Consider the following 26,371-nt stretch of genomic DNA (forward strand, 5'->3'; position numbering starts at 1 on the left):
CTTTTATCAGTTGTATTCCTTATTATTTTTTACTTAGTGCCTAATATTAAAGATTAAAAAACTGCAGAGATAATTTAAGGCTCTGTATAACATTTTCTCAACCCATAGAGGATTTTCTTCAGCTTCTCAAAGCCATCTAAGTTGGGGGTAAATCACTTTAATCAAACCAGGGTGTGAAATGATTTGACACTATGCTTAAGCTCCAATTAGGCTGGTCTATTTTGAATATAGCCTTATTATTGGGTGACCCTTTGAAGTTTCAACTGAAAACCTGGGTTGTTTATCAGGGACCCTCTTTCTGGATAGGCTCTGAATCCCAATTTTTATTCACTGGGCCTATGAAACTGCCAATATATTATTAACTTCTGAGCTTCTTAGCTGCTGCTTTCATATTAACAACTGTTTTGAGGAGAAAAGTGGCTCCAAATGTCGGCCATCACTCTGAGTTTCCTCTTTGAGAAGAGGAATTGTAAGAATAGAGGATGTAAACATCCATGAAATCTCAATATACACGACTAAACTGCTTTCAAAATAGTGGTCTCACTTCATACTCTAATTGCATTATATGAGAATGCCTGTTTTGCAGAGGTTCACTTTTGAGTAAGTTACATGCATAGTCTTTTCTTTTGCATTACCATTATGGTTCTTACTAAATTGTGGATATAACATTTTATTCTTCTTTGAAATCCCTAGAATTCCTCCATGTCATCCTTATCCTACTGTTATTGAATTCTCTGTGGTATGTTTTAATTTCTTAACAAGATGTCTTTTTGTTTTTAAGACTTGCTTTTTTTGCATGGGAGATGAGCACTATTTTGAATTTTGCTTTTAAACAGATAAGACACTAGAATAGTTCAGTTATCCCTTTGTTATCATACATGTAATGGAATATGTATAGTTGTTTTTCAAAAATCTTTCATTATTTAAGTGAACTATTTACTGATCTTCAATTTTTATTTTCTGTACATAAAAATAAATTAGCTCATATGAAAGAAAAAATTACATCATCCATATCAGAGCTAGTAATTTCATCTGCCTTCCTTTTGATGTAAGTCCAAAAGCTATAAGAAAATACTTCACACAGTACATAGAAATTCACAGAGGCAGAGGGTTGTTAAATTGCTATCACACAGACTTTAGTAGTTATTTTTTTCTCTTTCCAATTAGTTTTTCCATTTTTCTTTAGTAGGAAAGTGACTTGAAACCTCTGCTTATAAGTCATTATTTGATGAGAGTGTAGAGTGATGTACCAATCATTCTGTCAGGAGTCTTTGCAGGGGACTGATTTGTAAAGAGATTGAAGAGACAGGGCTATGTAACTTTTTAAAAAACAATGACTTTCCATCATTTAAGTCTTGATTTATCTAGATCTTGGGTTTTTCTTGATACCTTCATGCTACTTATCTGTCTCTAGGTTTCTACATCTTTAAAGTTTGCTAAAATTACCTTTAGAGTTTCAGTTCTTCCAATATACACCTACCTAACATTCTCCATACAGATTGGCATCTGTGTTCATAGCTGTGGGGTGTCTAACAAAGGGGTTGACATTTAGGACCTCCTAAATTTTTAAGAGACAAACTTAGGGAGACTCAGGGAACTTGATTCAGTTCATTGGTATTACAAGAGAAAAGCCCTCAGACTGAAAGTTCTGGTAACAGATCCTTTAATGTAACGAGGAGGTAAGTTAGTACATCATTATCATCAGGTTTTAAAACATCTGAGGGAATAACAACTAGGACTTAGTTTGAATTAGAATCCTTGGGGAATATGAATAGATTTGTAATATCATAAGCTATTTTGGACCAAAACTATTCATGTAGTTATCATTATTTTGGTGAGGCCCATCTCAGTTTACACCTTACTACCATCCTGATTCTAGATTTATAGAATAGAGAATTGCCTGGGGGGTAGAGAAGGTGAACGGGTGGGAAGGTAGCCTTAATGTAGTTTGGTTACTCCTGAATCATCTAGAACTGACCTGGAAGCTAATACATGGTCTTAGATGTAGGGGAAAAGATCATGTGTAGCCAATGAAAATTCTAATGATGTCTCCATCTTGCTTCTTGTTTGCCTATGAACTTTTTCCCCTCCTGGTGGAAGATATTAAACATTCTTAGAGATGATGAATGATAATAGGAAAGAAACAACATATTTTATTGAAAACAACCAAATTGAGAGTTGGCTCCTGTTTCTAACCAAGATAGAATAACAGAAACTGTATTTGACCACCCAACTAAAAATCTGGAAAACTAAAAATCTGGAAAAAATTATATGAACCAATATTTTTCAAGGTATTGGACACTGGCCACTGAAGGAGTGATCTCTGAAAGATAGGAAATAAATGAGGTGAGCCTTAAAATTTTCCCACATTATTGCCTTGAGAGTTTCCAGGCTGTGTCACAGAGAGGTGGAGCCAGGTAAAGCCTGGTGGATTCTCTCACTTGAGGAGATGGAGCTGAGAGCCTGGAGAGACCAAGGTGGCAAGAGGTCATAGGCAGAGTTACCAGAGAGGAGATTGCTGCAAAAGAGAAAATTCTGGAGATTTTCAGAAGATTCCCATTAAGTATCCAGCAGAGGATTGATTAGCATATGCCTTTGAGTAAACTCTCTAAGACAGGATAACAAGAGTACTTGAAAGGATTAGACACACCAGCACTCAGAACGCTCCCAGGATCAGGAAAAGTGCATGTTCCCATCAGCCAGACTGAAAATCCTCACAATTCATGGGCCATTGGGTAGAGTACTCGGAAGAGTCTTGCCTCAATAGTGAGGATTAATTAGCCATTGCTCTGCTGCCAGCTAACAACTTTTGGTTTTTGGTTTATTTATACATTTTTAAATTAAAATTCAATTAATTAACATATAACGTATTACTAGTTTGAGGTAGAGTTCAGTGATTCATCAGTCTTATATAATACCCAGTGCTCATTACATCATGTGCCCTCCTTAATGTCCATAACCCAGCTACACCATCCTTCCCCTCCAGCAACCCTTAGTTCATTTCCTATGATTAAGAGTCTCTATGGTTTGTCTCCTTCTCTGATTTTGCCTTGCTTTATTTTTCCCACTTGTTCCCTATGATCCTCTGTTTTGTTTCTTAAATTCCACATATGAGTGAGATCATATAATTCTTTCTCTGATTGACATATTTCACTTAGCATAATACACTCTAGCTCCATCTGTGTCCTTGCAATTGGCAAGATTGCATTTTTGATGGCTGAGTAGTATTCCAGTATGTGTGTGTGTGTGTGTGTGTGTGTACACACACACACATATATATATATACCCCACATCTTCTTTGTCCGTTCATCTGTCAATGGCCATCTGGCCACATAGTTTGGCTATTGTGGACATTGCTGTTATAAACATTGGGGTGGAGGTGCCCCTTGGATCACTACATTTGTAACTTTGGGATACAAACCTAGTAGTGCAATTGCTGTGTTGTAGGGTAGCTCTATTTTCAACTTTTTTGAGGAACCTCCATACTGTTTTCCAGAGTGGCCACACCAGCTTGCATTCCCATCAACAATGTAAGAGAGTTCCCTTTTTTCCCCATTGTCTCCAACATCTGTCGTTTACTGACTTGTTAATTTTAGCCATTCTGACTGGTGTGAGGTGGTATCTCATTGTGGTTTTGATATCTATTTCCCTGGTGAAAAGTGATGTGGAGCACTTTTTCATGTGTCTGTTGGCCATTTGTATGTTTTCTTTAGAGAAATGTCTGTTCATGTCTTCTGCCCATTTTTGATTGGATTTTTTTGTTCCTTGGGTGTTGAGTTTGATAAATTCTTTATGGATCTTGGATACCAATCCTTTATCTGATAAGACATTTGCAAATATCTTCTCTCATTCTGTCAGTTGTCTTTTGGTTTTGTCCACTGCTTCCTTTGCTGTACAAAAGCTTTTTATCTTGATCAAATCCCAATAGTTCATTTTTGCCTTCATTTCCCTTGCCTTTGAGACATGTCTGGCAAGAAGTTGTTGCGGGGTGCCTGGGTGGCACAGCGGTTAAGCATCTGCCTTCAGCTCAGGGCGTGATCCCAGCATTAATGGATCGAGCCCCACATCAGGCTCCTCCGCTAGGAGGCTGCTTCTTCCTCTCCCACTCCCCCTGCTTGTGTTCCCTCTCTTGCTGGCTGTCTCTATCTCTGTCGAATAAATAAATAAAATCTTTAAAAAGAAAAAAAAGAAGTGGTTGCAACCAAGGTCACAGAGGTTACTGCCTGTGTTCTCCTCTAGGATTTTGATGGATTCCTGTCTCATGTTTGGGTCTTTCATCCATTTGAGTCTATTTTTGTGTATGGTATAAGGAAATGGTCCAGTTTCATTCTTCTGCGTGTGGTTGTCCAATTTTCCCAATACCGTTTGTTGAAGAGTCTTTTTTCCATTGTATATTCTTTCCCGCTTTGTTGAAGATTAGTTGACCATAGAGTTGAGGGTCCATTTCTGGGTTCTCTATTCTGTTCCACTGGTCTATGTTTCTGTTTTTGTGCCAGTACCATACCATCTTGATGATTACAGCTTTGTAATAGAGCTTGAAGTCCAGGATTGTGATGCCACCAGCTTTGGTTTTCTTTTTCAAAATTCGTTTCACTATTCAGGGTCTCTTCTGGTTCCATACAAATTTTAGGATTATTTGTTCCAGCTCTGTGAAAAAAGTTGATGGTATTTTGATAGGGATTGCATTGAATGTATAGATTACTCTAGGTAGTATAGACATTTTATAGTATTTGTTTTTCCAATCCATGAGCATGGAATGTTTTTAAATTTCTTTGTGTCTTCCTCAATTTCTTTCAAGAGTGTTCTATAGTTTTCTGAGTACAGATCCTTTGCCTCTTTTGTTAGGTTTATTTCTAGGTATCTTATGATTTTTGGTGCCATTAAAAATGGGGTTGACTCCTTAATTTCTCTTTCTTCTGTCTCAATGTATGGAAATGCAACTGATTTCTGTGCATTAATTTTATATCCTGCCACTTTGCTGAATTCCTGTATGAGTTCTAGCAATTTTGGGGTGGAGTCTTTTGGGTTTTCCACACAAAGGATCATGCCACCTTCGAAGAGTGAGAGTTTGACTTCTCTGCCAGTTTGGATGCCTTTTATTTCTTTTTGTTGTCTGATTGCTGAGGCTAGGACTTCCAGTACTATGTTGAACAACAGTGGTGATAGTGGACATCCCTGCTGTGTTCTGACCTTAGGGGAAAAGCTCTCAATTTTTCCCCATTGAGGATAATATTTGCTGTGGGGTTTTCATAGATGTCTTTTATGATATTGAGGTATGTTCCCTCTATCCCTGCACTGTGAAGAGTTTTAATCAACAAAGGATGCCGTATTTTGTTAAAAGCTTTTTCTACATCTATTGAGAGGATCGTATAGTTCTTGTCCTTTCTTTTATTAATGTAGTGTATCACATTGATTGAGTTGCAGATGTTGAACCAATCTTGCAGTCCAGGAATAAATCCCACTTGGTGGGGGTGAATAATCCTTTTAATGTACTGTTGGATCCTATTGGCTAGTATCTTGGTGAGAATTTTTGCACCCATGTTCATCAGGGATATTGGTCTGTAATTCTCCTTTTTGGTGGGATCTTTGTCTAGTTTGGGGATCAAGGTAATGCTGGCCTCACAGAATAAGTTTGGAAGTTTTCATTCCATTTCTATTTTTTGAAACAGCTTCAGAAAAATAGGTATTAATTCTTCTTTAAATGTTTGGTAGAATTCCCCAGGGAAGCCATCCAGACCTGGACTCTTGTTTATGAGGAGATATTTGATTATTGCTTCAATTTCCTTGTCGGTTATGGGTATGTTCAGGTTTTCTATTTCCTTCTGTTTCAGTTTTTGTAGTTTATATGTCTCTAGGAATGCATCAATTTCTTCCAGATTGCCTAATTTGTTGGCATATATTTGCTCATAATATGTTCTTACAATTTTTTGTACTTCTTTGGTGTTGGTTGTGATCTCTTCTATTTCATTCATGATTTTATTTATTTGGGTCCTTTCTCCTCTTTTGGTAGGTCTGGCCAGGGGTTTATCGATCTTATTAATTCTATATGCTTCCCTCTTAGGACTGCCTTTGCTACATCCCAAAGGTTTTGAACAGTTGTGTTTTCATATTCATTTGTTTCCATGAATTTTTAAAATTCTTCTTTAATTTCTTGGTTGACCCACTCATTCTTTAGTAGGATGCTTTTTTAGCCTCCATGTATCTGAGTTCTTTCCAAATTTCCTCTTGTGATTGAGTTCCAGTTTCAAAGCACTGTGGTCTGAAAATATGCAGGGAATGATCCCAGTCTTTTGGTACAGATTGAGAACTGATTTGTTACCCAGTATGTGACCTATTCTGGAGAAAGTTCCATGTGCCCTTGAGAAGAATATGTATTCTGTTGCCTTAGGATGGAGTGCTCTATATTTGTGAAGTCCATCTGGTCCTGTGTGTCATTCACAGCCCTTGTCTCCTTGATCTTCTGCTTAGATGATCTGTCCATTGCTGTGAGTAGGATGTTAAAGTCCCCTATTATTATTATATTATTATCAATGTTTTTCTTTAATTTTGTTTATTTAGTTTCTATATTTGGCTGCTCCTAAGTTAGGGGCATAAATATTTACAATTGCTAGATCTTCTAGTTGGATAGACTCTTTAAGTATGATATAATGTCCTTCTTCATCTCTTACTAGTCTTTGGTTTAAAATCTAATTTGTCTGATACAAGGATTGCCACCACAACTTTCTTTTGATGTTCATTAGCATGATAAATTGTTTTCCACCCTCTCAGATTCAATCTGGAGGTATCTTTGGGTCTAAAATGAGTCTTTTGCAGACACATATCAATGGGTTTTGCTTTTTAAAATCCAATCCGATACCCTGTGTCTTTTGATTAGGGCATTTAACCTATTTACATTCAGTGTAATCATTGAAAGATATGAATTTAGTGCCATTGTATTACCTGTACAGGCACTGTTTCTGTATATTGTCTCTGTTCCTTTCTGGTCTATGTTACTTTTGGTCTCTCTCTGCTTAAAGAATCCCTTTTAATATTACTTGCAGGTCTGATTTAGTGACATAAATTATTTTAGTTTGTCCTGGAAGCTTTTTTCTCTCTTTCTATTTTGAATGATAGCCTTGCTAGATCAAGTATTCTTGGCTGTATATTGTTCTCATTTAGCACCCTGGATATATCATACCAGTCTTTTCTTGCCTGCCAGGTCTCTGTGGATACGTCTGTTGCCAGTCTAAATTTTCTACCCTTGTAGATTACGGACCTCTTGTCCTGAACTGCTTTTAGTATTTTCTCTTTGTCTCTGAGATTTGCAAGTTTCACTATTGTATTTTGAGGTGTTGACCTATTTTTATTGATTTTGAGGGGGGTTTTCTGTGCCTCCTGAACTTGAATGCCTGTTTCCTTCCCCAGATTAGGGAGGTTCTCTGCTATAATTTGCTCTAATATACCTTCTGCACCCCCTTTCCTCTTCTTCTGTGATCCCAATTATTCTAATATTGTTTTGCTTTATGGTATCACCTATCTCTTTAATTCTCCCCTCATGATCCAGTAAATGTTTATCTCCCTTTTTCCCAGCTTCTTTATTCTCCATCATTTTGTCTTCTATATCACTAATTCTCTCTTCTGCCTCATTTATCCTTGCAGTTACAGCCTCTTTGATTTCAACTTGATTTGATTTTAATTCTTTTATTTCTCGAGAAAGGAATTCTCTACGGTCTTCTACACTTTTTTCAAACTCAGCTAGTACTTTTATAATTGTTATTCTGAACTCTAGTTTCAACATCTTACTTATATCCATACTGATTAGGTCCTTGGCAGTCAGTACTGCCTCTTGTTCTCTTTTTGAGGTGAGTTTTTCCATCTTGTCATTCTGTTTTGCAAAAAGTGGTCACTTTTCTATTTGTAGAGTTGCAGCTTTTCTTAGATCTTTAGTTGGGTTCACAGGTGTTTAGAATGATTTGATAATTATCTAGCTGAATTCCTGGGACCAGACAAAACTAAGGTATCCTACTCCTCTGCCATCTTGGATTCCTCGCCACTAAACAAATTTTAAAAGCAAGTTCCCAAACGCCCAAACTATTTCTAAGTAACTTAATTTCATTCCAGAACAAAGCTCAAGAATATTTTTAGAAATAGAAAGATATTCTAGCATTCAAATAACATAAAAATGACAATTTCTGGCATTTAATAAAAATTACCAGGCATATAAATAAATTGGATAATACAACCCATAATAAGGAGAAATAAAAATAAAAATTGATCAAAATTGATCCAGAATGGATGAACATGTCAAAAATAGCAAAAGGGCAAAGTACTTGTAACTATATTCTGTACATAAAAAATTTAGGTGTAAGTTCGAACATGACTGAGACACAGCTGAAGTAAAAATACACTAGATGGGATTAACAAGATTAGTCATTGCAGATAAAAACATTAGTGAATTTGAAGACATAGCAATAGATATTATCCAAAATGAGACACACAGAGGAAAAAAGAAAAGACTAAAAAAGAACACAGCATTAGTGAATTGTGGGATGACTTCAAATAGCCTAGTATATGTGTAATTTGAGTTTCTAAAGAAAAAGAGAGAGACAAAATATATTTTTATTTTAATGCTTTTTTTATTATATTATGTTAGTCACCATACAGTACATCCCTGGTTTCTGATGTAAAGTTTGATGATTCATTAGTTGCGTATAACACCCAGTGCACCATGCAATACGTGCCCTCCTTACTACCCATCACCAGTCTATCCCATTCCCCCACCCCCCTCCCCTCTGAAGCCCTCGGTTTGTTTCTCAGAGTCCATAGTCTCTCATGCTTCATTCCCCCTTCTGATTACCCCCCTTTCTTTATCCCTTTCTTCCCCTACTGATCTTCCTAGTTCTTATGTTCCATAGATGAGAGAAATCATATGATAGTTGTCTTTGAGAGACAAAATATTTTAAGAAACAATTACCTAAAGTTTTCTATAATTTTAAAATTTTAAGTCTATATATCTGTAAATCATAGAAGCTCAACAAAGTCCAAGCATAGAATTCCTGATAAAAAAGTTATACCAAGGCACATCATAATCAAATCTCCCAAAAGCAACAAGAGAAAAAAGACTAATCACATACAAGAAAACCACCATAACACTATAGGTAGATTTCTCAACAGAAACTGTGTGGCCAGGGGAAGGTGGGACAGTATATTCAAAGTACTGAAAGAAAAAATTGCCAACCAGATATACTTTACCTTGCAAAGCTATCCTTTAAAAGTGAAAGGGAGATAAAGTCTTTCCCAGACAAACAAAAACTAAGGGAGTTTTTCACCATTAAAACTGCCTTACAATAAATTCTTAAAGAAGTTCTTCAAATAGAATTAAAAAACACACTAAACAGGCTGCCTGGGTGTCTCAGATGGTTAAGCATCTGTCTTTGGCTCAGGTCATGATCTCCAGGTCCTGGGACCTAGCCCCATTTTGGGGTCCCAGCTCAGCGGGGGAGTCTGCCTCTCCCTCACCCTCTGCCTCTACCCCTGCTTGTGCTCTCTCTTTCTCTCTCTTAAATTAATAAATAAAATCTTTAAAAAAAAAACACTAAACAGCAACATGAATGTATGTGGAAGTGTAAATCTCAGTGGTAAATGTATATATCTATATATCTATCTCTCTGTCTATATATAGTCAAATACAAAATAATAGGACATTAGTGGTAGTGCACAAATTACTAATTATCAAACATAAAAGTTAGAACAAAAATATTAAGAATAACTATAACCATGAAGACTTGCAAAGGATTCACATTATTTAAAAAAGCCAACTCTGACTTCAAGAACACAAATTGTTTGTAAGGTAAAAGTGTAGAATTTTTATATTGAATTGAACTTAAGTAATTATGAAATCAAAATAGACAGTTAAAGCTACAAGATTTAGACAAGCATTATGATAACCACAAAATCCCTATAAATTTCATTACAGAAATTTATCAAATAACAAGACAGAGAGGAAGAAAGGAACAAAGGAACTGCAAAAACAAAACAATGAACAAAACGGCAATAGCAAGTTTTTATCTATTGATAGTCATTTTAAATGTAAAATGGGTTAAATTCTTCAATCAAAAGGCATAGAGTGGTTGAATAGATTAAAAAAGAAAACAATAGCCAGCAATGTGCTGTTTACAAGAGACTCACTTTAGATATAAGGACACACATAAGTTGAAAGAAAAGGATAGAAAATGATACACCATGCAAATGGTAACCAAAATAAAGCAGAGGTAGCTGTACTTATATTAGACAAAAAAGACTTTAAGTAAAAAACTGCCATTAAAGACAAAGAAGGTCATTAGATAATGATAAAAGGGTCAATTCAATAGGAAGATGTAACAATTGTAAATATTTATGCACCCAACATCAGAGCACCTAAATATATAAAACAAATATTGACAGAGCTAAAGGGAAAAATGACAACAATACAATAATAGAAAACTTTATAACCATACTTTCAATAATAGAATATTGAGGGTAGAAAATCAATAAGGAAACAGCTGACTTGAACGACTCAATAGACCAAATGGATATGTCTATTATACAGCCACCCTAGGGGGGCAGAATACACATTCTTCTCAAGCACACACAGAGCATTCTCCAGGACACATCACATGTTAGGTCACAAAACAATTCAACAATTTAAAATTAAAACCATCCTAGCTATCTTCTCAAACCACAGTGGAATGAATGTAGAAATCAATGACAGAAAACAGGAAAATTCATGAAAACATGGAAACTGAACAATACATTTTTTAAAGATTTTTTATTTTATTTATTTGACAGAGAGAGCCAGCGAGAGAGGGAACACAAGCAGGGGGAGTGGGAGAGGAAGAAGCAGGCTCCTAGTGGAGGAGCCTGACGTGGGGCTCGATCCCAGAACGCTGGGATCACACCCTGAGTCGAAGGCAGACGCTTAACGACTACACCACCCAGGCGCCCCTGAACAATACATTCTTGAATCAATATTGGGTAAAAGAGGAGATCAAAAGGGAATTTTAAAAATAACTGGGATGAATGAAAACAAAAATACAACTTACCCAAACTAATGGGATGCAGCAAAAGCAGTGCTAGGAGGGAATTTTATAGCATCAAATGCCTACGTTAAAAAAGAATAAAGATCTCAATTAAAATACCTAATTTTACAACTTAAGAAAGTAGAAAAAGTTAGAACAAACTAAACCTAAAGTAGAAAAAAAGATATAGTGAAGATTAGAGCAGTAACATAAAAAATTGAGAATAGAGCAACAATTTAAAAACTTAATGAAATGAAAAGTTTTTTAAAAAAAATACAAATGAAATTGACAAACCCTTAGCTAGACTAAGGAAAAAAGAAGATTCAAATGAAAAATATCAGATTTAAAAGAGGAAACATTACATTCGATGATACAGAAATAAAAAGGACCGTAATGGACTACTATGAACACTTATATGTAAATAATTGGATAACCAAGAAGAAATGGACAAATACTAGAAACATACAAAGGCTACAAAGACTGAACCAAGAAGAAATAGGAAGTGTAAATAAATCAGGAACAAACAAGGAGTTTGAATCAGTAATCAAGAACATTCCAACAACAACAACAACAACAACAACAAAAAACCCTGGAAACAGATGGCTTCAAGGATGAATTCTGTGAAACATTCAAAGAACTAATGCAAACCCTTCTTGAAGTTTTCAAAAAGTAGAGAAAGGGAGAACCCTTCCAAACTCATTTTATGAGGCCAGCATCACTTTGATTCCAAAGCCAAAAAAGACAACACAAGACAAAATAAAAACCACAAGAAAATAGGCCAACATCCCTGCAGAATGTATTTGCAAAAATCCTCAATAAAATACTAGCAAACCAATTCAACAGCACACTATAAAGATCATACACCATGACCAAGTGGGATTTATCCCTGGGATGGAAGGAAGTTCAACATATGAAAAGTCAATATGACATGTTCCATCAACACAATGAAAGACAAAAACCACATAATTCCATTTTTTGTATCAGATGCAGAAAAAACATTTGGCAAAATTCAACATTCTTTCATGATAAAAACTCTCAAAAAATAGATAAAGAAGCAACATACTTCAGTATAATAAACGTCATATAGGAAAAATCCACAGTAAACATCATAATCAATGGGGAAAAACTGAAAGTTTTTCTAGGATTCAGAACAAGGCAAGGATGTTCATTCTCACCATTGTTATTCAATGTAGTCCTGGAAGTCCAAGCCAGAGCAATCAGGCAAGAAAAAAATTAAAGATACCCAAATGAGAAAAGATGTAAATTATTGCTATTTGCAGATGACACGATCATATACGTAGAAAATCCTAAAGACACCACAAAATGCTGTTAGAAAAAATGAATTCGGTGAAGTTGTACACTACAGAATTAACTTGCAAAAATCAGTGGAATTTCTGCACATTAATAATAGACTAATCAAAACAGATATTAAGACAACAATCCCACTTACATTAGCAATAAAAAGAATAAAAGACCTACATATTAACCAAAGAGTTTTGTGAAAAATTTGTACACTGAAATTATTGTACTACAATATTGAAAACTTATACACTACAAAATATTGATGAAGGAAATTTAAAAGACACAAATAAATAGAAAGACATGGTATGTTCATAGTTTGGAAGACCTAATATTGTTAAAATGCTCATGCATTTTACCCAAAGTGATCTACAGATACAATGCAATTTCTATCAAAATACCAATGACTTGTTTTGTGTGTGTGTGTGTTTTCTTTTTTTACAGAAGTTGAAAAACCAATCTCAAAATTCATATGGAACCACAAAAGACCCCAAATAGACAAAGCAATCTTGAGCAAGAAGAAAAAAGTTGGAGGTATCCCACTTCCTTACCTCAAATTATATTATAAAGCTAAAGTAATTAAGACAGTATGGTATTGGCATAAAAATAGACATATAGACCAATGGAACAGAATAGAAAGCCCCAGAAGAAACCCATGCATAAAAATTATGGTTAATTAATCTTCAACAAGAGTGCCAAAACCACACAATGGGGAAAGGGTAGTTTCTTCAATGAATGATGGAAAACTGGTATCCACATGTAAAAGAATGAAATTGGACCCCTATGTCACACCATATACAAAAATTGCTCAAAATGGCCCAAAGACTTAAAAATAAGACTTGAAACCATGAACTCATAGTAAAAAAAGAGGGACAGCAAAAATACAATATCTGGGATGAAAGAAATAAAAGAATAGTATTGTAAAGCTCTTATACTATTTGGGAAGTGCTATAATATCACTTGATGGTAGTCTGTGATAGGCCGAAGATATAACCTATAAACCTGAAAGGAACCACTAAAATAACAGAGTTATAGCTAATCAGCCAACAATAGAGATAAAATGGAATCATTGATAATACTCAATTCAAAAGAATACAGAAAAAGAGGAAAAAGACAACAGAATATTTGGGGCAAATAGAAAACAAATAGCAAGATAGTAGACCGAACTCTAACCATACTAACAATTACTTTAAATGTAAACAGTTTAAATTCTCAAATTAAAAGACAGAGATTATTAAACTTGATAGAAGAACAAGTCTCAACTACATGCTATTTAAAAAACATGCATTCTAAATATAAAGACACAAATAGGTTAAAAGTAAAAGAATGGAAAACGACCATGCCAACAATAATAAAAGGAAAGCTGAAGTGGCTGTATTAATATAAGTAGATTTTTGAGCTAAAAATAATGCCAGGGATAAAGAAGGTCATTTCATAATGATGTAGAGATCAGATCATTAAGAGGATATAACAATTCCAAATGTTTGTAAATCTAGTAACTGAGCTTCAAAGTACATAAAACAAAAACTGATAGAACTGCAAGGTAAAACCAACAAATCCACATAGTTGATTTTAACATTCCTTTCTCAGAAATCCATAGAACAGGTAGACATAAAATCAGCAAAAAGACAGTTACTAAATGCCATCAACCAAATTTGACCTGATGGACATTTATAAAACACTCTACTCAACAACATCAGAATATAAAATCTTTGTAAGTGCACTCAGAACATTAACCAGGATAGACGATATCCTGACTATAAAAGAAGTCTCAATACATTTAACAGGACTCAAGTTATACAAAGTGTGTTCTTTGACCACTATAGAATTTAATAAGAAATTGATAACAAAAACATATCTGGACAATCACTGAAACTGGCAAATCTGTCAATATTTGGAAACTAATCAATATACTTTTTATTACACAAAGATCAAAGAAGAAATTAAGTGGAAATTAGAAAGTATTTTGAAATGATTGAAAATCCAACATATCAAATTTGTGGACAGCAAATGGATGGGTCATGTCTTTTTATCCAATCTGCAACCCTGTGGTATTTTATGGGAGCATTAGGCCATTCACATTGAGAGTATTATTGAGACATATGATTTTAATGATGTCATGTTACCTGTGAAGTCTTTGTTTCTATAGATTGTAAATTTCTGTTCTGTATCACTCTTGAGATACCACCTTACGCCAGTCAAAGTGGCAAAAATTGACAAGGCAGGAAACAACAAATGTTGGAGAGGATGTGGAGAAAGGGGATCCCTCTTACATTGTTGGTGGGAATGCAAGTTGGTACAGCCACTTTGGAAAACAGTGTGGAGGTCCCTTAAAAAGTTAAAAATTGAGCTACCCTATGATCCAGCAATTGTACTACTGGGTATTTACCCCAAAGATAGAAATGTAGTGAAGAGAAGGGACATATGCACCCCAATGTTCAAAGCAGCATTGTCCACAATAGCTAAAGGAGCCAAGATGCCCTTAAACAGATGACTGGATTAAGAAGACGTGGTTCATATATACAACGGAATATTACTCAGCCATCAGAAAGAACGATTACACAACATTTGCAGCAACATGGACGGGACTGGAGGAGATTATGCTAAGTGAAATAAGTCAAGCAGAGAAAGACAATTATCATACGGTTTCACTCATTTATGGAACATAAGAAATAGGAAGATCAGTAGGAGAAGGAAGGGAAGAATGAAGGGTGGGTAAACAGAAGGGGGAATGAACCATGAGAGACTGTGGACTCTGGGAAACAAACTGAGGGCTTCAGAGGAGAGGGGGGTGGGGGACTGGGATAGGCCAGTGATGGGTATTAAGGAGGGCAAATATTGCATGGTGCACTGGTTGTTATATGCAAATAATGAATCACGGAACATTACATCAAAAACTAAGGATATACTGTATGGTGACTAACATAACATAATAAAAATTATTTTAAAAAAATTAAAATAAATAAAATAAAAAATAAAAAAAATAAAAGTATCGAACTTCAAAAAAAAATTTGTGGGATGCCACTAAAGCTGAACTTAGGGGGAAATTTAATAAATGCTTGTATTAGAAGAGAAAATAGTATCAAATCAATGATCTCAGGCTCCACCTTGAGAAACTAGAAAAAGAAAAGGAAATGAAACCTAAAGTGGGCAGAAGAAAGTAAATACATATCAGAATGGAAATCAATAAAATAGAAAACAAAACAAAAAACACAGAAGACCAATGAAATCAAACACTGTTTGAGAGGCTCAATAAAGCTGATGACTCTCAGGCAAAACTGATCAGGAAATGGAGAGAAGATACATTTGAGCAGTATCAGCAATAAGAAATGTGACATCACTACAGATTCTACGGATACTAAAAGGATTATAAGGAAATATTATGAACAAGTTCATGACAATTAATCTGAAAATTTAGATGAAATGGACAAATTGTGTGAAAGACACAAACTATCCAAGAAGAAATAGATAACTGGAATATCCTGATATCTATTTTCAAGAAATACAACTTGTAGATTAAAACCTTCCCACAAAGAAACTCTGGGCCCAGAATGCTTCACTGATGAATTCTATAAAATATTTAAGAAAAAAGTTACTTCTATACAAACTCAGCTAGAAAATGAAAGAGGAGGGACTATATCTCAACTCATTCTATGAGGCAAGCTTTACCCTGATGCCAAAGCAGACAAAGACATTACAGGAGAAGAAAATGACAGACAGATACTCTGCACAAACATAGATGTAAAGATTTGAAACAAAATTTTAGCCAATAAAATTCAATAATATATTAAAAGAATAAACATTATGATCAAAGGAGGTTTATGAAAAACCATACAATCATCTCAGTAGATGCATTAAAAGCATTTGACAAAAATCTAATATTCATTCATAATATTTATTTCCACAATTAAACATTCTGAATCATGATCCTGTTACTCCTTTGTTTAAAACTTTCCCATTGCTTCCCATTTCCCATTGTGAAAATAAAATTCCTCATCCTGTGTTCAAGGCTCACTGTGATTGCTCCCCAACCCTGGCCCCTACAAACCTGTTACAACAATTGATGCGTTGCTCAGTGGGGCAATGCTATAAAATGCCTTATATCTACCTAATCCTAGCTTTTTCTGCCTCCTTCACTTCGTTTATGCTCGTCCTTTGCTCTAGGCTGGTGGTTCTCAACCTTGACTGTGCATTAGAATTACCATGGGATTTAAAAAATGATGATGATCAATTCTACTGCTAGAAATTCTGACTCAAAGAGTCTAGGATAGGGTCAGGACATTAAAAACTTCTCAGCTTATTCAATTGTGTAAGTAGGATTGAGAACTAGTGCCCTAGAATGTTCTCACAGACTCCAAATTTGGATATCCAAAATTTATCTTTCTAAGATAATTCTAATTAACAACTCCTTCATAAAAATCTTCCCAGATCACCCTCTCCTGGAGAATGTTCTCTAAATGCCTTGATACTTTGTCTCTCTCAGTCCTTATACCTGCAGGTCTTTCTTGATCTGAGTGAAAGTTCTTCAAACCATATTCACAAATCTTTTTTTTTCTTTGAATTTTTGTTCCAAATAAGTCATCATTCTTAACATGTTAGATAGATATTGAATGAATAATTTGATGAAGTGTTTTTAGATGGTTGAAAGAATGCTTATTTATTCACTGCAGTTGAATGGTTAGCAGTAGTTGATTTTAGGAAATCTGACCTAAGAGGAGAATAGTTTCCTTTATGTCTCATCTACAAACCTGGCTAATAAGTTCTTTTAGCCCTCTCACACTCTTTGTTGACATGTGTTTATTTCTAATAATTCATAATTCAATCTGTTGTTAAAGCAACAAGAAAATCAGGGATAAGTAAATGTATAGATGAGCCAGCTCTTTTATTTTAGCTCTAATATAAACTTTCTTCCTGATCAATTATTTTTGCCATAGCTATCAACAACCATAAAAATGGATCAATGAGTAAGTCCACATTTTTCCTTCTATCTCAAACTCAAGTCCCTAGAAAAAAGACACTAAATCCATCTGAATGATTTGCCAATAATAAAAAATAGAGTTGACTTTATCTGTAGAGATTATGTAGTGCTGTTTTCTTTGGCATCTTTGAAAAATCAGCATTCCTTGTTTGGCTCCCTAGAAAACTACATTGATTTCTTATCATTGCTCAGAACATGACACAGTTATATTTCAATAAAGTGCTTAAGGTTTTAGATGAAATCATGGACGTAATATCAGAGTAGAACTTTATTACCTACTGAAGTAAAGTAGCTCCTATTCTAATAGAAGATATTAAATAGTTCAAATAAAATAGGTACCTGGATCTAGATTGGCCCACTTCTTCAAGAATCACAGAGAAGTGCTTCCAGGCTTTCTCAGCATGGAATGAGTGCGAAAGAAGTTTCTTTGAATCACTAAACAAAGATAGGAAATAATCTTCTCCTTTCCCAGTTACTGGTATCTCAGGATCAAGGATTGGTAGAGCCTGTCTCTTTGTCATTATGGAGCTACTGATGCCTTTCAAAGAAACTAGAGAGAAAAGCAACAGAAAGAAGTAAATAAAAGGACATTAAAAAGAACACAAACCACTATCTTTATTCTTTGCATCTACAAAATTATACTTTATACATTTTACTGTCACTTTCAAACTCAATGAGGATAATTAAAAGCTATAAACCAAAGTCTGTGAAATAACTAGTAAGTGATTATTTTTAGTGACATACAATTCCTAGAGATTATGTCTGTTATCTTACATTATCAATAATATCATTAGCATAATGACTTTTATTTAACTGATTATTCAGTTGTACTAGAAGCATCATAAGTTTTCAAGGTGGTAAACATTTGATTCTCTCAAATCTGGATATGATATATATAAATACAACTTTATTTCATATTAGCCATCCTCCCCAAATTATTACCCGTAAATTAAGACCTCAAATGAACCCTTCCTACCAATAATTAGTAATTTCTCTAGGTAAAGACTTAAATTTCCTCTAATCAACTAAAATAGTTTATTAGAAAGAAAGAGTAATGCTTAATCAGACTCTAGTATCCTCTTGGAAATTCGCTCTTTTAAAGTTATCACTACTACAATTTAAATACAAAATAGTTTTTATAATTCTGCATGGAAGGAAGCAGGCTTGATAAATCTAATGTTGTGTCTGCAAAGAGTAACACTACAGAGAGAGACCATGATGAAGTGGATAGAACAATGAATCTTGGATTTAGACAGACCTGCAATTGTATCCCAGCTCTGCCACTTAGTAAGCCAACTGATTTAAGCATTCTAATTCTCCATTTTCCTGAACATAAAATAACACAACCTTTGTGTAAGGTAATGTGAGGATTGAAGAAAATGTAGATAACTCTCTAGTACAGTGTCTAGTTTTTAACAGGTATTTAGTAAATGATAGCAATTATTGTAGTTCAGGGGCTTTGGTTAATGTGACACTGTGTCCAAAATCATTAAAGGACTGAGACAATCTAGAATTTGCTTTATATTCTTTTATCTTTAACAAAACCAAAGCAATGTGAAAGATGGAAAAAAATAAACATAGTTTCTAAGGAAGATTCCTCAAAATATTTTGTCTAGAAGAAATGTTTGGAATTAAATTAGTTCATTCTCAGTCACTTAAGTATTTACTTAATCCTTAAATTCCTTTGGAGAAGGAGATTATATAGTACCCTTTTAATGGCTCATCTCGAAGGATGAAAGCCTTTATATTCTAAAAATGAAGAAGACAGATTAATTTTAGTTCTAGTTGTTATTTCATCTAGAGGAACAGATGGAAATGAACCAAATGCAACAAGCTGCAGTGGATCCAGGCATTTATCTACAGAACCTGAATCTATAGTAACTGAAGGAGAAGATTACAATATCCCAGTTCAGCTTTCATCTTACGTGGGGAAACCACTATATTTTGTTTTTCCCCTAAGAGCTTGCACAGTTTAATCCAAATGTAGAACATATACAATGATGATATGGGGATAAAGAAGGAAAAATATTCCCTCCTTAGATGTAAAGTTGGTATTTTCATTTTTGAGTATATGGATTTTGGTCATTGCTAAAGGTCAGTGTGATCTTAGGAGCCTTCTTTAAAGAGTGCATTATAGTCATACAAACAATGAAGCATAGGGAATAATAGCAGTAGACCAAAATCCTACATAATATTGTGTCACAAGTTTAGGAAAATGCCAGAAACAAAATGAAGTATAGATAAGCAGCAGCCAGGCTTAAAGATCCACAGAATAACAGAGGAAAATAGAGGCATCAAGTAGGCATGGGTGTGTTTATGTTACTACTTTTGAAACTTATTGACTGGTAATTGAAATACAAACCCCAAATTTAGCCTATTCAACAAGGAGGTATTTACAGATATATTCATATTCATGACTAATTTTTATTAAATACTTGCTATATGCTAAGTAATTTTCATAAATATTTTATTTAATCCTTAGGCCAGCCCTGTGAAGTTGATATTTTAATCCTTATTTTGCACTTGTGGGTAATAGGACTCAGGGATACCTAACCTATTATCTCACAGTGTAGGTAGTAGGAGTATCCTTTGGACCTAAGTCCTCTGTTTCCAAGACCATGATTTTTTCAGTACAAATTTCCCTAACGTCATGAGGAACACACTGGGGATATTGCTGAGTGCATTGCTTACACTGTTGGCAACTGTCAAGACCCGAATTTTTCCTATTGTAGTACTGTTTTCATTTTCTTCTCCTCCAAATTCATTATTGTTCTCCTATCTTTACACTATTTTCTTACCATTTATTTTGCTTCTTTCTGTTGTATGTCTGTCTTTTCCTCACTTAAGCTATAAGTCTCCTAATGGCACAAATACACAAGACATTGCTTATTCTTTCTGGTAGTGTTCAGAGGAAGGGGAATTCATGCTATACATTAGATTTTTAATCTAGCAATTCTAGAGCATCTAAACCATCAACCCATGAATCATTATGACAATTCAAGATATTGTAATCATGGGGATGATACATTTGGCCACATACACTTACATGACCTGAATATGACTCAGTGTTAGGATCAATGATGAGCATAATCAAATTACTCTACTTATGACATTAAGATATCTGTGTTATTGGAAGTCATTCTGACTTCTTGGCATATAAAGAATCTATTGAACTACATGCTTTAAAAACAGTCTCAAAAAATTTGGTACATGTTTTGCTTACCCAAGCTGTATTCTGATCTTGAATGGCCCACTCCTGTAGTTTTCGGAGACTTCTGCCCAATTGTTGATATAGTTATTCCACTAAACTGAGGGCTAGACAGATTGTCACCAAGAGGCATTTCATAAGATAATGACCATGACAATGGCAATGTTGTATCTGAATCTGCTGTCGAAAAAAAATGTACTAAAGATCGCTGTGTCACTGGGAAACTGTCTTGGGAGTCTTTTCTTCTGTGTACAAAAATTAGTATAATAAGCAAAGTGAGAAAGTCAAAATGAATAGATATGAACATAAGAATCATGAATTATATTTACTACCCAGAGTTCTGCTTTTCAAAGGTATTATACATCTACATAAGCATGAGGATATCTTATAGTTGTAGTTTAACAATCTAAATAAGACACTTGAGTGTCAAGAAATGCTTTTATTTACTCTTTCATCTAAAAATCAGTCAATTGGTGTTGTTTGGGTGGCTCAGCTGGTTAAGCGTCTGCCCTCGGCTCAGGTCATGATCTTGGGGTCCTGGGACTGAGTCCCACATCAGGTTCCCTGCTCAGCAGTGAGTCTGCTTCTCCTTCTCCCTCTGTGCTCTCTTGTGCTCTCTCTCTCTAGCTCTCCCTCAAGGAAATAAGAAAAATCTTTATTAAAAAATTAAAAATCAGTCAATAGCTACTGCAGATGATCTTGAAAAAGCGCAAAAGTAGAAAGAAGAAAACAAAATCACCAAAATGCTACCAACCAAAAATTTTACCAGAAAAATCACTGAAATGCTACCAACCATTTCATTCCAGGCCTTTTTTTTTTTAATTGTTATGTTAGTCACCATACAGTACATCATTAATTTTTGATGTAGTGTTCAATGATTCATTATTTGCATGTAACACTCAGTGCTCAAACAACATGTGCCCTCCTGAATACCCATCACCCTGTTACCCCATCCCGCCAACCCCCCCCCCAAAAAACTCTCAGATTATTTCCCAGAGTCCATAGTCTCCCATGGTTTGTCTCCCCCTCTGATTTCCCCCCCTTCAGTTTTCCCTTCCTTCCCCTAATGTCCTCCATGCTATTCATTATGTTCCACATATGAGTGAAACCATATGATAACTGTCTTTCTCTGCTTCACTTATTTCACTTAGCGTAATCCCCTCCAATTCCATCCATGTCAGTGCAAATGGTGGGTATTCATCCTTTCTGATGGCTGAGTAATATTTCATTGTATATATGAACCACATCTTCTTTATCCATTCATCTGTTGAAGGGAATCTCAGCTCCTTCCACAGTTTGGTTATTGTGGACATTGCTGCTATGAACATTGGGGTGCATGTGCCCCTTCTTTTCACTACATCTCTATCTTTGGGGTAAATACCCAGTAGTGCAATTGCTGGGTCATAGGTTAGCTCTATTTTTAACTTTTTGAAGAAACTCGATACTGTTTTCTAGAGTGGCTGTACCAGTTTGCATTCCCACCAACAGTGTAAGAGGGTTCCCTTTCTCCATATCCTCAACAGCATTTGTTGTTTCCTGTCTTGTTAATTTTTGCCATTCTTACTGGTGTGAGGTGGTATCTCAATTTGGGTTTTATTTGAATTTCCCTGATAGCTAATAATGTTGAACATTTTTTTTCATTTGTCTGTTAGCCATTTCTATGTCTTCTTTGGAGAAATATCTGTTCATGTCTCCTGCCCATTTTTTCACTTCATTATTTGTTTTTTGGGTGTTGAGTTTGATAAGTTCTTTATAGATCTTAGATACTAGCCCTTCATCTGTAATGTCATTTGCAAATATCTTCTCCCATTCCATGGGTGGCTTCTTAGTTTTTTTGACTGTTTCCTTTGCTGTGCAGAAGCTTTTTATCTTGATGAAGTCCCAAAAGTTCATTTTTGCTTTTGTTTCCCTTGCCTTTAGAGACATATCATGAAAGAAGTTGCTGTGGCCGATGTTGAATAAGTTACTGCCTATGTTCTCCTCTACGATTTTGATGGATTCCTGTCTCACATTGAGGTCTTTCATCCATTCTGAGTTTCTCTTTGTGCATGGTGTAAGGAAATGGTCCAGTTTCATTCTTCTGCATGTGGTTGTGCAATTTTCCCAGTGCCATTTATCAGAGACACTTTTTTCCATTGGATATTCTTTCCTGCTTTGTTAAAGATTCATTGACAATAGCATCGAGCACCCATTTCTGGGCTCTCTATTCTGTTCCATTGATCTATGTGTCTGTTTTTGTGCCAGTGCCATGCTATCTTGATGATCACAGCTTTGTAATATAGCTTAAGTCAGGCATTGTGATGCCTCTAGCTTTGGTTTTCTTTTTCAACATTCGCTTGGTGATTTTGGGGTCTTTTCTGGTCCCATACAAATTTTAGGAAGGTTTGTTCCAGCTCTTTGAAAAATGCCACTGGTATTTTGATCAGGATGGCACTGAAAGTATAGATTGCACTGGATAATACAGACATTTTAACAATGTTTATTCTTCCAATACATGAGCATGGAATATTTTTCCATCTTTTTGTGTCTTTTTCAATGTCTTTCATCAGTGTTCTGTAGTTTCTATAGATCATTTACCACTCTGGTTAAGTTTTTCTGAGATATCTTATGGTTTTTGGTGCTATTGTAAATGGAATCGATTCCCTAATTTCTCTTTCTTCAGTCTCATTGTTAGTGTATAGAAATGCAACTGATTTCTGAGCATTGATTTTATATCCTGTCACATTACTGAATTGCTGTATGAGTTCTAGTAATTTGGGGGTGGAGTCTTTTGGGTTTTCCACAAAAGGGTCATGTCATCTGTGAAGAGAGACTTTGACTTCTTTGCCAATTTGAATACCTTTTATTTCTCTGATCGCTGATGCCAGGACTTCTAGTACTATGTTGAACAATAGCGGTGAGAGTGGGTATCCTTGTCCTGTTCCTGATTTTAAGGGAGAACTGTATTTGTTGTGGGCTTTTCATAGATGGTTTTTATGAAATTGAGGTACGTTTCCTCTATCCCTACACTTTGAAGAGTTTTAATCAGGAAAGGATGCTGTATTTTGTCAAATGTTTTTTCTGCATCAATTGGGAGGATCATATGGTTCTTGCCTCTTCTGTTATTAATGTGCTCTATCACACTGATTGATTTGTAAGTATTGAACCACCCTTGCATCCCAGGAATAAATCCCATCTGGTCATGATGGATAATCCTTTTAATATATTGTTTGATTCTATTGGCTAGGATCCTGTTGAGTATTTTGGCATCCATGTTCATCAGGGATATCAGTCTGTAATCCTCCTTTTTGATGGGATCTTCGCCTGGTTTTGGGATCAGGTTAATGCTGGCCTCACAGAATAAGTTTGGAAGTTTTCCTTCTGTTTCTATTTTTTTGAAACAGCTTCAGAAGAATGGGTATTATTTCTTCTTTACATGTTTGGTAGAATTCCCCTGGGAAGCCATCTTTCCCTGGACTCTTGGTTTTTGGGAGGTTTTAAATCACTGCTTCAATTTTTTACTGATTATTGGTCTATTCAGATTGTCTATTTCTTCCTGCTTCAGTCTTCGTAGTTTATAAGTTTCCAGGAAGACAGCCATTTCTTCCAGGTTGCTTAATTTGTTGGCATAGAGTTGTAGATAATAATTTTTAATAATTATTTCTATTTCCTTGGTGTTAGTCATGATCTCTCCCCTTTCATTCATGATTTTATTAATTCAGGTCCTTTCTCTTTTCTTTTGGATAAGTTTGGCCAGAGGTTTATCAATCTTATTAATTCTTTCAAAGAAACAGCTTCTAGTTTTGTTGCTCTGCTCTACTGTTTTTCTGGTTTCTACTTCATTGCTCTCTGCTCTAATCTTTATTATTTCTCTTCTCCTGCTTGGTTTAGGTTTCTTTTTTTTTTTTATTATTATATTATGTTAGTCACCATACAGTACATCCCCGGTTTCCGATGTAAGGCTCGATGATTCATTAGTTGTGTATAACACCCAGTGCACCATGCAATACATGCCCTCCTTACTACCCATCACCGGTCTATCCCATTCCCCCACCCCCCTCCCCTCTGAAGTCCTCAGTTTGTTTCTCATAGTCCATAGTCTCTCATGTTTCATTCCCCCTTCTGATTACCCCCCCTTTCTTTATCCCTTTCTTCCCCTACCGATCATCCTAGTTCTTATGTTCCATAGATGAGAGAAATCATATGATAGTTGTCTTTCTCTGCTTGACTTATTTCACTTAGCATTATCTCCTCCAGTGCTATCCATGTTGTAGCAAATGTTGAGAACTCGTTCTTTCTGATAGCTGAGTAATATTCCATTGTATATATGGACCACAACTTCTTAATCCAGTCATCTGTTGAAGGGCATCTCAGCTCCTTCCACAATTTAGCTATTGTGGACATTGCTGCTATGAACATTGGGGTGCATATGGCCCTTCTCTTCACTACGTCTGTATCCTTGGGGTAAATACCCAGTAGTGCAATGGCTGGATCATAGGGTAGCTCAATTTTTAACTTTTTAAGGGACCTCCACACTGTTTTCCAGAGTGGTGGTTTAGGTTTCATTTGCTGTTCTTTCTCCAGGTCCTTTAGGTGTAAGGTTAGCTTGTGCATTCGGGATTTTTCCACTTTTTTGAGTGAGGCTTGGATGGCTATGTATATTCCCCTTAGGACCGCCTTTGCAGCATCCCATAGGTTTTGGACTGATGTGTTTTCGCTCTCATTGGTTTCTATGAATTGTCTAAGTTCTTTAATTTCCTGGTTGACACAAACATTTTTTAGCAGGATGGTCTTTAACTTCCAAGTGTTTGAATTCCTTCCAATTTTTTTCTTGTAATTGAGTTCCAGTGTCAAAGCATTGTGGCCTGAAAACATGCAGGGAATAATCTCAATCTTTTGGTATCGGTTGAGACCTGATTTGTGACCCAATATGTGGTCTATTCTGGAGAAAGTTCCCTGTGCCTTCGAGAAGAATGAGTATTCTGTTGTTTTAAGGTGGAATGTTCTGTATATATCTGCAAAGTCCATCTGGTCCAATGTGTCATTCAGAGCTCTTGTTCCTTTGATCTGTCCATTGCTGAGAGTGGAGTGTTGAGTCTCCTACTATTAAAGTATTATTATCAATATGATTCTTTATTTTGGTTAACAGTTGGCTTATGTAGTTGGATGCTCCCCTGTTGGGGCGTAGATATTTAAAACTGTTAAATCTTCTTGTTGGATAGACCCTTTAAGTATGATATAGTGTCCCTCTACATATCTTACTACAGTCTTTAGCTTAAAATCTAATTTGTCTGATATGAAAATTGCTACCCCAGCTTTCTTTTGAGGCCCGTTGGCATGATAAGTGGTTCTCCATCCCCTCACTTTCAATCTGGAGGTATCTTTAGGTTCAAAATGAGTCTCTTGTAGACAGCATTTGGATGGTTTATTTATTTTATCCAATCTACAACCCTGTGCCATCTCATGGGAGTATTTAGGCCATTCATGTTGATAATGACTATTGAAAGATATGATTTTAGTGCCACCATTTTGCCTGTGAAGTCCTTTTTTCCATAGATTGTCCATAGACAATAGATTTCTGGTCTGTATCACTCTTGGGGTCTTTCTTCTTTTATAGAATCCCCCTTAGTATTTCTTGCAGGGCTGGCTTGGTGGTCACATATTCTTTCATTTTCTGCCAGTCCTGGAAGCTCCTTGTCTTTCTATCCATTCTGAATAACGGCCTTGCTGGATAATGTATCCTTGGCTCATGTTCTCATTTAGTACCCTGAATATGTCTTCCCAGCTCTTTTTGGCTTTCCAGGTCTCTGTAGACAGGCCTGAAGTTATTCTGATGTTCCTCCCTGTATATGTAAGAAATCTCTTCCCCCT

At 35.5% G+C, this 26,371-nt stretch overlaps 1 protein-coding gene across 1 annotated transcript in view; it reads right to left on the bottom strand.

Moving 5' to 3' along the window:
- LOC123802276 (lamin tail domain-containing protein 1) overlaps nt 1–26,371 on the bottom strand; it is a 47,049-nt gene that overhangs the window by 16,161 nt on the left and 4,517 nt on the right. The window contains exons 2-3 of the mRNA XM_087857659.1: nt 20,537–20,763; nt 17,653–17,851 (exon numbers count right to left, since the gene is read on the bottom strand). Coding sequence (XP_087713785.1) covers nt 17,653–17,851; nt 20,537–20,763 — 426 coding nt within the window. The remainder of the gene's footprint in view (nt 1–17,652; nt 17,852–20,536; nt 20,764–26,371) is intronic.

This window comes from Ursus americanus, chromosome 31 (assembly GCF_024610735.1).
Source record: "Ursus americanus isolate L20-20 chromosome 31, mUrsAme1.1.p, whole genome shotgun sequence".
In the NCBI taxonomy this organism is placed as follows: domain Eukaryota; kingdom Metazoa; phylum Chordata; class Mammalia; order Carnivora; family Ursidae; genus Ursus; species Ursus americanus.